Source organism: Mastacembelus armatus, chromosome 7, assembly GCF_900324485.2.
Source record: "Mastacembelus armatus chromosome 7, fMasArm1.2, whole genome shotgun sequence".
In the NCBI taxonomy this organism is placed as follows: Eukaryota; Metazoa; Chordata; class Actinopteri; order Synbranchiformes; family Mastacembelidae; genus Mastacembelus; species Mastacembelus armatus.
In genome coordinates, this window is record NC_046639.1 from 4,000,661 (window position 1) to 4,013,108 (window position 12,448).

The 12,448-nt window shown below is 39.9% G+C and overlaps 1 protein-coding gene across 1 annotated transcript in view; it reads right to left on the reverse strand.

Moving 5' to 3' along the window:
* LOC113145631 (dedicator of cytokinesis protein 3-like) overlaps positions 1-9,929 on the reverse strand; it is a 45,830-nt gene extending 35,901 nt beyond the window's left edge. Inside the window, exons 1-3 of the mRNA XM_026332586.1 lie at positions 9,893-9,929; positions 2,802-2,885; positions 1,334-1,374 (exon numbers count right to left, since the gene is read on the reverse strand). Of these exons, the coding sequence (XP_026188371.1) occupies positions 1,334-1,374; positions 2,802-2,885; positions 9,893-9,929 (162 nt within the window). The remainder of the gene's footprint in view (positions 1-1,333; positions 1,375-2,801; positions 2,886-9,892) is intronic.
* Positions 9,930-12,448: the final 2,519 nt, after the last annotated feature.

Consider the following 12,448-nt stretch of genomic DNA (forward strand, 5'->3'; position numbering starts at 1 on the left):
TAAATAGCTGATGAGCGTAGAGAAGGACAGCATGTAGCCACTAACACCTACATTTACCAGGACTGGGCAGCATTTTAAAACATTTCAGTAGCATCACATAATACATTTCAATTTAAAACATAGTAAACATGAAAAAAAGCTGCCTGCTCATGTTTCTAATAATATTTCTGGTATTTGTGTTTCTGATGATACTTTAGTGTCTTTACTGTGGATATGCGGTCCATACATCTTTGTTCTGCACCTTTGTACAGTGACTTTCCAGACTTGAATAAGTGCTACAGGTTATTCAAGATGACATATGTCATAAACATTCCTAACTGAACAATCAAGCTGATGTGTCAGTCATATTTAATAACCTTTTACTGTGTAGTGGAGAGGAGGGTCTCTCTGTCTACAGTGCAGTCGTGGCGGTGTACTGTTTGCCATTTTGCACCTATAATCTCTTTGTTTTGAGCATTGCCAGAGGATTTAATGCTGCATGAATAAAACTGTAAACTACAAAATGAAAAGTCTGGATTCAATCCATCTATTCTGTCTTTGTTCAAAGGTGAAGTGTTGCTGCATCTGTCCTGCAGCAGTCCCTCAAGAAAATACTTTTTTAAGCATTATGCAGTTGAATTTAACTGCCATTGTTGTTTTTAGTTTTTAAGTAGTTTTTAGTAGTTTAGTGTTATTAGCATTCAGGCCACTAAGTGCTCCATCTCCTGGTTTAAAGCAAACATGGGGATCTGCTGGAGCCTATCTTTTTTGGGTGGAAGGCAGGGGTACACCCTGAACAGGAAACACATGTCATGTCATGTGCAATTGAGCTTTTCTCATCATCTGTGATGTCAAGTCGTAATAACTTTATGAAAACACCTCTGGAAATACAGGTCAGGTGATTTCTATTTTTACCACATCAAAGCTCTATTCAATAAGTTAATCATCATTAAGGTCTTTGTTGTCTAGACAAAGTTATTTCAGGGATGCACATGTCTCAGATCACATTATCATTCACACAAATGCATTAGTTTTTTATAAAACCTTGATCTTTGTTTTGCAGTGACTCTTCACTGGGTTGGGAGATTGTCTTTAAACTCTATTTTAAACTCTAGCAGAGCCAGCAACTTATTTGGTTAACAGTTTGGAAACATGCTGCATAATTAACGTACATAACGCGAATAAATCAAGCTTAATGTTCAAGTTGCATCACTTCAATTTTGGTTTTATGCTTTGTATTTATTTATTATGAGTCTTGCAATACATTTTATACCTTCTGATAGTTGTTGAATACTGAATACTGTATGTACAGTAGCCTATAGGATTCAGCACAATGCTGTTAGAGTATAATTACCTTGATTGAAGGCTTCTTGGTGGAAAAGCCTCTGTACCAACCTAAAGCAAGATCAAAATGCACATCAGAAAACCTCAGTACTTTGCAGTGAAACACATTTTCACATTGCTGCTTGGAAACATGGTACAAAGAGTACCAAACATATTTTTAAATACATTTTAGCAATATTATGACAATCATTGAAAACAATAATGAATTTAATATACTGTGCAGAGTTAATTACTCATCAAACCTACATTAGTTTTGGCTAGCTTGACATTCTGAGCACTGCTGCCAGCAGGTCTGTCAGTGTGATTTCCACTTAAAAAGCTAAAATGAAATTATTAAAATGTGCATGTCTCTCCTGTTGGCCATTAAACCAGCCCATGTCATTTTACCTGATGCTGATACTTTGTAATGGTTCAATGTGTAATATGTAGAGTGTTCCATTAGCACAAATGGAGTATAGTATTCATATATATGTTGTCATTAATGTAAAATCACCAGGAAAAATCACCACCTTTTAAATCTACATAGGGAGCAGGTCTCCTTTCATGGAGGCAGCCATCTTACACTGCCATGTTACTACAGCAGCCCAGAATGTCCTGGCTCTAGATAGGGAATTGTGTTTTGTTTTAAAGTCCACCATCAGGCCATGCTTCCCATGCTTGGAAATAGGGGCTCAGAAGGTTACATTCTGAAATCTCCCCACAAGATGCTGCAAAATCTTTAAATTTTACCAATTGCACCTTTAACTTGAGGTAACCAGCAGTGGTTATGTTACAGCTTTCATCAGCCAACATTTAGCTGGGCTACAACACAATTTACATGAAATGAACTTGTGTAAAACTGGTATTGATACTGTTGTTAGAATTTTACAGTTTGTCTTGTGACAGTTTCAAGAGTGGACCATTGCCTTGAAACAATGTCATCAAGACAAGGAGGTGTAAAAACAGGGCTGTAGCCAGAATATTAGGAATACTGACAACATGAATCAAATTATCCCAACCACTAAGCCCAAACACCAAAAATTAAAATATTTTACTTATTCAGATTGTTCATATTTTATTCACAGAGATGGCCTTAATCATATATGTTCATATATGGAAATGAACAGCTGAAAACTCAACTAACAGTAAAATGTGAAGAAGTATCAAATTAAAATTTTCTAAACAGTAAATTAGCAATTATTAACAGTTATGTATTTGAGTAACAATGTATTAACATTATATTTCTAGTTCTAAATGTTCAAATGCAATTTGAAAGCCCTCTCAACAGTGCCAGGCATAACTTTTTGGTGAAGAAATTGAAAAATACTGAATCCTTTAATTATTTATTTGGCCTAATAGTAAACACAAATTATTGTAAAGGGACTGGAATCAGCCTAAAATGCTCAACATGCTTATGATGCTTAAGTTTTAACAGTAGAATGGGTGCTTATCCATTTGGCAAAGGTATACACTGGCAGAGGAAATCTGACTGCTGTTACCTTCACTCTTCTCCAGAATCTGTACAGTTTCCCCAATCTCGAGGACCAGGGCCTGACATATTGGTGACCGGAAGTTGCAGATCACTATGCAGAGAAAGAGAAAAAACATCATGAAGTGATGAAGAAATATTTGACCTTATAATAGTTTTATGTAAGTGCTGACTGTCAACAGAAATGACATTAAAAATGAAGATCTACATTTGGTTTCATCATTGACCTAAGGTAAGGTTCATCCTCTACACTGTTGTGCTTCCACACAGCATGTGTTTTGGGGTTGCAGTAGGACAGCTATTGCAGCTTTTTAATATGCTGTTTAATGCACACATCTACAAACGGTGTCACACAGGAGTCACTGCTTAGCGAACTGTAAACAAGCTCCCACCCTGAAGTGGGTAGTCATTTTAATAGGCAATTAATTCTTAAGCGGCCTGATTTCTGTGCAATGTTAAGTTAATTGAACTGTCTCCCAAAATAGAGCCCACACAAGCTGCTAAGTAGTATAGCTAAATGCTGCTTTATTATAAGTTTCCATTAGCATAAACCTTTTATACCACCTGCTTTTGCAGCATCATGCAGTCTAAGCCCATGCATGCAATGTCTTCTGAGTTGAACCCTGATTAAGAATATAATTATTCCTTAGGGGATAGATGCCACAGTAAAGTCCTTCACTGCAGGATACCTTCTGGAGCCTGTTTTTATCTCTGCAGCACTGCAACTCTGCAGCACGAGCTGTGAAACATACAGCCCCAGTAAAGACAAACTTGTTTAATACTGACAGGGCTCCACTGATGATTTCAAAAACCTACAAATGGTGGCTCTTCGAGGAGAGTTTGGTGTGAATCACTATGCTAATGAACTAGCCAGGGGACCCAGTGAGGGGGAGGAAGAGAAGGAGGGGCTTGGGTTCGGCGCTGTTTGAGGGTAACTAGTGCTCAGTTCCTGTGCTCGGGTAACTATGGCAACAGATCATTTACAAACTGGAGGGTTTTCTTTACTGTAACTGCTGCAGGGATCTGGTCATTTTAAAATGGCAAACTTGTTGATGCTGCTTGGCACGAGATTTCAGGTAAAGCATATTGAGGATGTATTAAAAAGGAGAGAGATGGACAGACTTAAAGAGCCCCCTTGTCACTTTTTCAGTCTGCCTCGAGCCCTTTTCCATCCAGAGCTAAGCACTTCCTATTTGATAGTCCAATTCTTTAATGGCCTCTGTTTCATTTGAATTGCAAAATGTGCTCTCACATCATTTGAAAACTCTTCAGTGGAGGCCATATCTGAACAAGATGAGGCTGTCATGTCCAACCGAGATAGACACATCACACAGGCTCATAGCCCTCCCTCACAAACTCTCCAATCTGTGTAAACAGTCTTTCATTGCGCCTAGGAGCTGCAGAGCATTATTTTATCCTCAAAGCATAATCAACAAATTTCATCTTTAGACTTCAACATGTTGAACGTAGGATGTTGGAAGGACTGATGGGACAGGCAATGGAAAATGTTGGCAAAAGCAAACATTTCTACTCAGCAACAGTATATCAGTCCAGACTGTCCCTCCATCCAGTTGAATTCATAGTCCACATGGCATCTTTTGATCACTCTTGTGTAACCACTAACTCAGTGGTAAGAATTATGGGCTTTGTGCACAGGAGGAGACTCCTGCTGTCCTCTTTCCTCTTATGTCAGTACACCTCCACTGTTTCATGCCTGATGTGTATATGTGTCTACCTACCTAAAATGGCCATATATTATTTCTCTGACTGTTGTAAGGTTAAGAAAACAGCTCACATTTTTAGAATGCGTCATTTGTTTAGAGGTTTTGTATGTTTGATCCAATACATTTCAAGTATTGAGACCACAAAACTCACTTTAGTCCAGACTCAGTTTGGGCCCTGAGTTATTAGATCTTTCAATGTGGCATCATCAAAAGCTGGAGCAAAGAGTTATCGAATAATTAAAAGAAGATTTAAAGATCAGAGCTACTTTGATTTATAGAAAATGTTAAAACATGTTGTGTTTGCTATTGAGATGAAGCATCTGCATATGTGAGCTATGCAATCGTTCATTAGCATGAAGTTGGAAAAAGCCACAAAGCAATCTGATAGGGTTTAGGTTTTCATCAGTCTGCTGTTATACAAGCTGTCTATGAAGGAAGATGATTTAGCACTGTGGCTGCACTTCCTTGAGATGGGCACACAGCTAAGATGACTCCAAACTTTCAAAGTAAAATGCCCAATGAGGTAAAAAAAAAAAAAAACATGGAGCATGGTGTCCATAACAGGACTGCTACACATTACATGAAGAGGGTGCAGCATAGTAACATCCTCCCAAAAGTGAAGTACAGTGGAGCACCAGGAGTCGGGGCCATCATCAAAGTAGCTCTGAGAGGAAGAATGGACTAAAATTCCTCCTTGACATTGCACATCCTGAGTCTGGCCACAGGCTTATTTTGCAGGTCTCTCGATTTCTCTTTCGCCCCTCATTTCCTGTCTGCCTCCCTGTGACCTGTTTCAAATTAAGCCAGAAAAGCCCCAAAGAATAAGCTAGATAGAAGAAGATAAACATGAAGAACTACAACCTATAGGTTGCAGGTTTCATTATAAAGTGGAAGTTTTCAGATTCATAGTAAATATATGGAAATACATAGCAACAATACTTGAATAGCAGTGAAGTAGGATTTACCTTCAGTCTCTCTGTTTCTTTATTATTGTCATTTATCACCCATTATAAACCATTATAATATTTATTTAACTGCAAATAGCTCATAACAGCAAATTATGTTAGACAGATTTCAGTTATTTTATGCAAAAAGTTATAATACTCAAGTGATCAAGTTCACCCTATCTAGGGGCTCACACTGGTCACCTAATACAGAGAATCACAGGGGGGTAATGTTTGATTGAGTATTAAGCATCGTAACTTAAAACAAACATTAGAATCAGATTAAACTGGTACTCAAATGTAAACTAAATTTCACTTAAGCAGCCTATGTTAAAATTACTAATGCTCTTCCTCTGTTGTGTCTTTATTTTATTTTATTCTAACCCACTGATCTTCACCAGCAGTGCTGCCACCCTTGGTGAGTAGGAAAAAAGCCTAATATAAACTGAATGTTCATGTTATGTGGGAAAAGACAGCTTTTATAATAGCAAGCCTAGGAACACTATAAGCTACCACCTTATCTTAATGATTGGATACTCCAGAGCTGCAGCATAAAAGGAGCTTTTATGTGATGATTGCAGGAAAATGTGACAATTTAGAGCTCTCCATGCTGATAAAAGAGACTTGTAGCCCCATAATCATTGTATCTGTGTTGAGAGGTTTGTCTTCTATGAGAAGCACACACTTACAAACCATTTCTAAACTGTAATACTATTCAGAGGTTTGAATCTGTTAAAGTGATATTTACTATGAATCCACTATCTACAATATTACCTTGCACTGACAGCCAAACCTTTGATAAGATGCACATAGTACAGAATAAAACATCTGTCTATACACTCTGCAGGATGTCCGTGTAAGTACGTTTCTTTGAGTCTGACCTTTGTCCTGTTTTCTTGTCTCCCCTTCACTTTCCTGTTTTTTGGTACTCTGTGCTACACTCTACAGCTAAAAACACACATGTCAAAACACATGTTCACTATATCTACAATAAACTCTATTTTCTTTTATCAACAAACGAAGTGACACTAGTATCACCCTTCAGTATAAATAGTGACACTTACAAGATGTCATGTCTTAAAAAATGTGTTACTGCTATATGTAATATAGTAATATAGCATGAATGACCTGATGCTCTTGCTTTAGAATCAGAAAGACACATACAGTACCTCAGTGTGCAACGGCACAAATATCCTATATGTGTTATGTGGTGGTGGTGGGGTGTGGTGGATGAAGGAGAGGAGGTGTAGGACTCAAGTGCAGGACACAAGCTTATTTAAGCCTGGATCGACCAGGCTTGGGCAAAATACATTATCTCCGCCACTTGGGGGTGGGCAGGCAAAAACACTATTAACGTCACTCGGCGTTCTGGATGCAAAAACAAAAACTAGAGCTGGTGAAAAACTCTCCTCGAACAACAAAAACACATGCAATGCTCCGACAAAGAACAAAGAAACTCAAGAGGCATAAATACCTTCAGAAAAAAAAAACTAAACAGGTGAAAGAAATCATACTAACAAACACAAAGCTACCTATGATCAACATAGGAGAAAACAGGAAACTACCCAAAATAAAAGTCCAAAACCGGAACTAAACCTCATTCCATAATAACATGACAACTATCCTATAAATAAAACCAAGATGTCCTCAGTACTGACTATTATAAATTTTTGTTTTACAACATCTGAGTGCTAATGGCCCCACTGTACTAAGAAATATTTTTAGTGCTCATCTGAAACACAGCACTTAAATGAACTTATTTTCTTAGTCCTTTTCATTGATGTCTCAATCAGAAGTAGTACAAGTGAAGCTGCACTGCTCAGTGAGCGCATCCTTAAGCCTTTACAGTAATGTGACGTGAACATGCAGACCGTGAAGTTCCTGCTTTCTTGGCTTGAGTAGTTAAAAATTACACAACAGTCTTTGGGCTTCGCCCACTGAGTCATATACCTCAGCACGACTTGGATGCACACTCACATACTCAAGCACATTACTGCACTGAAGTCTTCTTAACCTAGGATTTTCTGCCACATAGGCAGGGGAGCATGTCATCATAACTGATAGCTGTTGCTAAGAGATGATGGAGGTTTCATTAAACATTTTAAATGACTGTACATGACTATCACAATAACAGTAACACATAATATGTATTGTGTTGATGTGCATGTGTAGAAAACCAGAAAAACCAATGAGCTTTGTGATCCAGGGCCTGTGATGAATCCAAAAGCTGCTCATCCAAATGAGGCTGAGCTAATTTCATTTGGGCTACATGAAAATCTCTAATCCCACTGAACATCAGGTCTGTCTTTTGTTTTGTAGGAAAAACATTTGATCCCAGAGACGACCATTTCAGGTAATGATGGCACAGTCAGCTAGATCACTTCATGTACTGCTACAATAGTTTGTGTCTGAGCCACAGCCATGTGTCCACAGACAAAGCCAGCTGATTCATTTTGCTCTTTCATGTGGGCAGATACATCACCTAATATTGCTCTTTATATCCATCAGTGAAATATCTGCATGAAAGAGAACGAAACAAAGTTTAACTTGCACAACCACATGATTTTAAAAAAACTGGACTGAGCACTGATTAGTAAAATAATTTTAATAATTAATCATTATTTTTATTGCATAATAAGTATTTACTTTGGAGATCATTTTGACATCTTGCAGACTAATCATTAATTGAGGAAAAAACATAGTAATTACAGATTAATTGGTAATTAAAATAATCAGGTTTAGTTCCAGAGTGGAAAGAGCTGAGCAACAGTACATGCACTCTGGGCCTTTGCTGCCACTCTACAAGTGATTTACAGACTAATAACATTTCTGCATAAGCACAACCAAGAAGAAAATAATGAATAGGCAGCGATTCTAAGAAAGGCATTAACGTTTCATGAGGTGGTCTCAAACTGCTTCTTGTTTATGCGGAGCCCATTAAGATAACATAGGAGAAGAAGAAAAAAGAAAGGCCTGACTGGCTGCTCACAGACCACAGCACTGCTTCACATCGATGTGTGGGAATACTGATGAGAGACAATTTACAGGCAATGACAAAATAGTCCAAAAAGATGGGGAAATACGCAAAATGGTCCCTCTAATAAGACATATATGATGAGAGAAGAGAAGAGATGATAACATGCTCTGGGACTGTGTTGTCCGTTAACGTAGTGGGCCAGCGGCGTGGGTTTTATCTACAGTGAGGTTGGAGAGATATTGAACTTCGCATGTCAACACGTTACCTAAGGGCGGAACTGCTCGGAGTAATTCGGGCTGTCCTTACAGGGTACAGTATGTACTGTGTGGGTACATGGTGCTCTGCGTCCCCGCGTTTCAGCACCACGGACAGCGCCAGGTCACTCCGCATGGATTGATGCGGAGGCTGCACCGAACTGTTGCTTCATCACGTAAAACTACCTCTTGTCTTCCCTGGGTAATAAACCAACATGTTTGCCCTTGTAAAAGAACTGCTTCTATGCTGGAAAAGTGGATGGATGGACAAACGTACAAAGGATGATGAGAAGTGGTGATGTGCTGGTGAGCTCCCACCCTGCAGTCTAATGTCTCCAAAGTCTATATGTGTCGCTGTGTGTGCGTGTGTTTAGTGTGTGGGGGAAGAATCATGTGCGAGCCAGCACGAGCAGCTCTGCCAGTAGCTGTGGAGCATCTGGACATGACTCACCCCCCTAATGAAAACCCTCTATAGTATAATCACACTCTATAGACACTTCGCCGTGACAGTGGGACACAGCAGTCAGTTTGTGTTGACCCTGTGGTGTCGTATTGCGTTTATTAGAACGTCAGACTGTTTCCAATAAAATGCTAATCTGAATGACACTTTCGCCTTTTGTCAGGGACCAAAGTGCACAGGATGTAGAGTGTGTTACAGTGCAGACACTGCAGCAGCAGGGCAGCTGTCCGTCTACAGGTAGACTCCAGTTTCACTCCAGCCTACACCTGTTGGAGGGACGCAGTCACGATGCCCCCTCGTGGTTTCAACACGAATCGCGTTTTTTTCTCCCTCTCCCCCTTCTAGATATGAGAAAGAAAAGGCTCAAATGCCACACTGACGCATTTCTTCCAAAATTACAAAACTAACAGCAGGAGCTTTATTTCATGCCCCTCCTGCAGTTCTGTACAGACTGCATTTGCATCTTTGTGGTGGTGGGTTGTGGGCTGTATCAGCCCACGCAATTTCTATGCAGTCACTGTCCGTGTACCATTCAGCCATTATAAGTGTATGTGTTTTTCATTGGATGTAATGAGCACAATAAGGGGAAAAACGGGCTGTGTAATCTATGCGGGATGTCGATGAGAAAACTGGGTGTTCCTCATGCAAAAACTGCCTCCACAGCGCTCAATGCTAAAGTCAATTAAAAAAAACTAGGAACTAAGCGTTTGGGAATTAGCAATAAAAGGTAGGATAGACTTACCAACTCCGATTTTCTCCTCTTCTGTAGGTATCCACATATTTGGTTATTTTCCCTCCGGCAGAGAAAGCCACATTATGTCGATATCGTGAGATGATACTGCCGGAAAAAATGAGAGCTGGAGGCTACAAACGATCCTGGCTGCTCATACATGGGACTACATGTCTCGAGCGGAATCGGTGCCCTGACGTTTGTGTGTGCAGGGGAGGGAGAAAGGACCATCAAAGCCTCAATATCTCCGCTCTATTATGTCCCAGCGTGTGTCTCCAGTCTGATGCAGTCTCCGTGTCCACCTAATGTAACGCACACGCAGATACGCACGCCCGCACGCACACGGTGAGCGGTTTCCTGGTCTCCACAGAAGGTGTTATTGCAGTCGCATTTCAAACGGAACGGGAAGATTTGTTTTCCTCGAAGCTTATTTATTTAATTTCTTTGTTTTCTCGCTTTTCCTCCCTCCCTTCCGCAGGCCAGTGGCGCTCAGCTCCAGCTGATCCACAATAGGCTGAACGGGCTGAGACGCTCGATAATTAGTAATAGGTCGCGATGTTGTTCACCGGTCCGAACTATCGAGCTTGTTCAAAAAATGCTGAGAAAACTGCAATATACCATCAGCTGCGCCATCTTCACGATCGTCACATGACTCGTTTTGTCAACACTGATGTGTCAAGCATTTGCAAATATGTGCGCCCTCGCTCTCCCCGTGTCTCTCTATCTACATGCCAGGTGCATCCATCACAAACTGCATTTTTAACATTTCTTTTCTTTTTCTTTTTGAGTGTGTTGCTTCAGGAGCCTGTTGGCCATGATGATGGCCATAATGTAGCTCCCGGTGTTGCCCATCAGGCCAGACCATGTGGGGAAGCACCTCCTGGTTGAGTCATTTCAAAGAAACAGACCCACTACCGGCGCTGCTTTGTCATAGTGCAGTCATGCTCCCACACAGATGAGACGCAACTAATTCCTAACAGCCAGTTTCCCCTTTGAATGTGACGGAAAGGTTAGGCAAACTGTGTCCCAGTAGACCCGCATCACAACCACTACTGGCTGGTTTCTTAGATGCATTTCACAAAAAACAAAGTGGTATTTCAAAAACTCTAACTACTATTGACCAGAGGTTTATGCCTAAGTCTGTATTGTAGAATAATGAGCTGTAAATCAGAGCTGTGGATATTATTCTGTAACTTACTGTCACTGCTGAAATCTGCAGACAGGACTGTATATGTAACATTGTTCCCGAAGTGATAAGTCCCAGTACCAGAAATGACATGATCAGATTTTATTTATTTATATTAATTATAATTATTATAGTTATTTACTATGTTAACTGTTCAGTGACATTTTCTGTGACTTTTATTTCCACTCATGAAAGTTTAAATACTCCAACATTAGTGGGGGAGAAAACCATTACTATTTATCTACTCATCTTTTAATGACCTAAAACTTTGAGTTTAAATAGACAGAGTTCACAAATTTCCATATAAATCACCCACCGTGTTATTTTTAAACTACATATATTGCCCGTGGTCAGTGGTATAGAGGAAACAGTGATCTGGCACACCCAGGTGAGACCTGAGCACACCAGTATATCATAAGGTGAGTAACTACTGTAATCTGTAGGGTGATGATGAATACTGTACATGCGTTACTTTCCTGCGACTGTTCAAACTTGTAGAATTAGAGTCTATGGAAACCCAGCACTACCACCTATGAATTATTTCAGGGTGGCAAAGGACACTTAGCCACAGTACTGCACAGAATGTGTGTAACAGACAGCATAATACTGGTGAACATTTCAGGAACACCATTATTCTTTTACCATGACAATCTTCCTCTGCCAAGCTGTGTTGCCCATATCTTGATTGAGGCATTTAAACATCACTGTGCTGTAGGAATACAGCGCACCTTTAAACCCTGAGGTTTTAAACAGATGCATACACATTTCAAAAATCTTTGTCATGCAGCATCTCACCCATTGCTCAGTACATCTGGTCATTTCAATGCATTGAGCTGTCTTGTCCTATGGGCAAGGCAATCATGACTGGAAAAATAGAGTGATTTGGTGAATATTGAGCGTCTACTGAGTTTATAGTGTGGGAGGGAGGGCAGTATTCAGCAGGGTAATTTCTCTCCATCATAGCAACGCTGTGACTGACTCCCATCTGTCTATTACTTCAAGTGGAACACTGTGGGCGGTGTTCCAATCACATACATAAAGATGGAGGAGTGTGGGGGATAAATACACATCCCAACTAATAAACATTTAAGAATAAATAAAATAAAACAAATTATGAGGTTCCATACTTGCAGAAAATGTGCTCCATATGTGCTTCAGTGACAATACTGATGGAACAAAAGACATTTCTGATGAAAAAATATTTGAAAAAGCCTTCTTGCATTTATAATTTTTCTGCCAATGTTTTACTTTTTAAGTGTGGTGGTTACACATTTAGCTCAGGCTCCACTGCAGCAGCAGTGTGAGGATGAGACAGTGGTTCACTCCAAACAGGGGTTGCCTAATACAGTGAGAGCTGGTATCTGTTACTTCCAAAGTCAGCA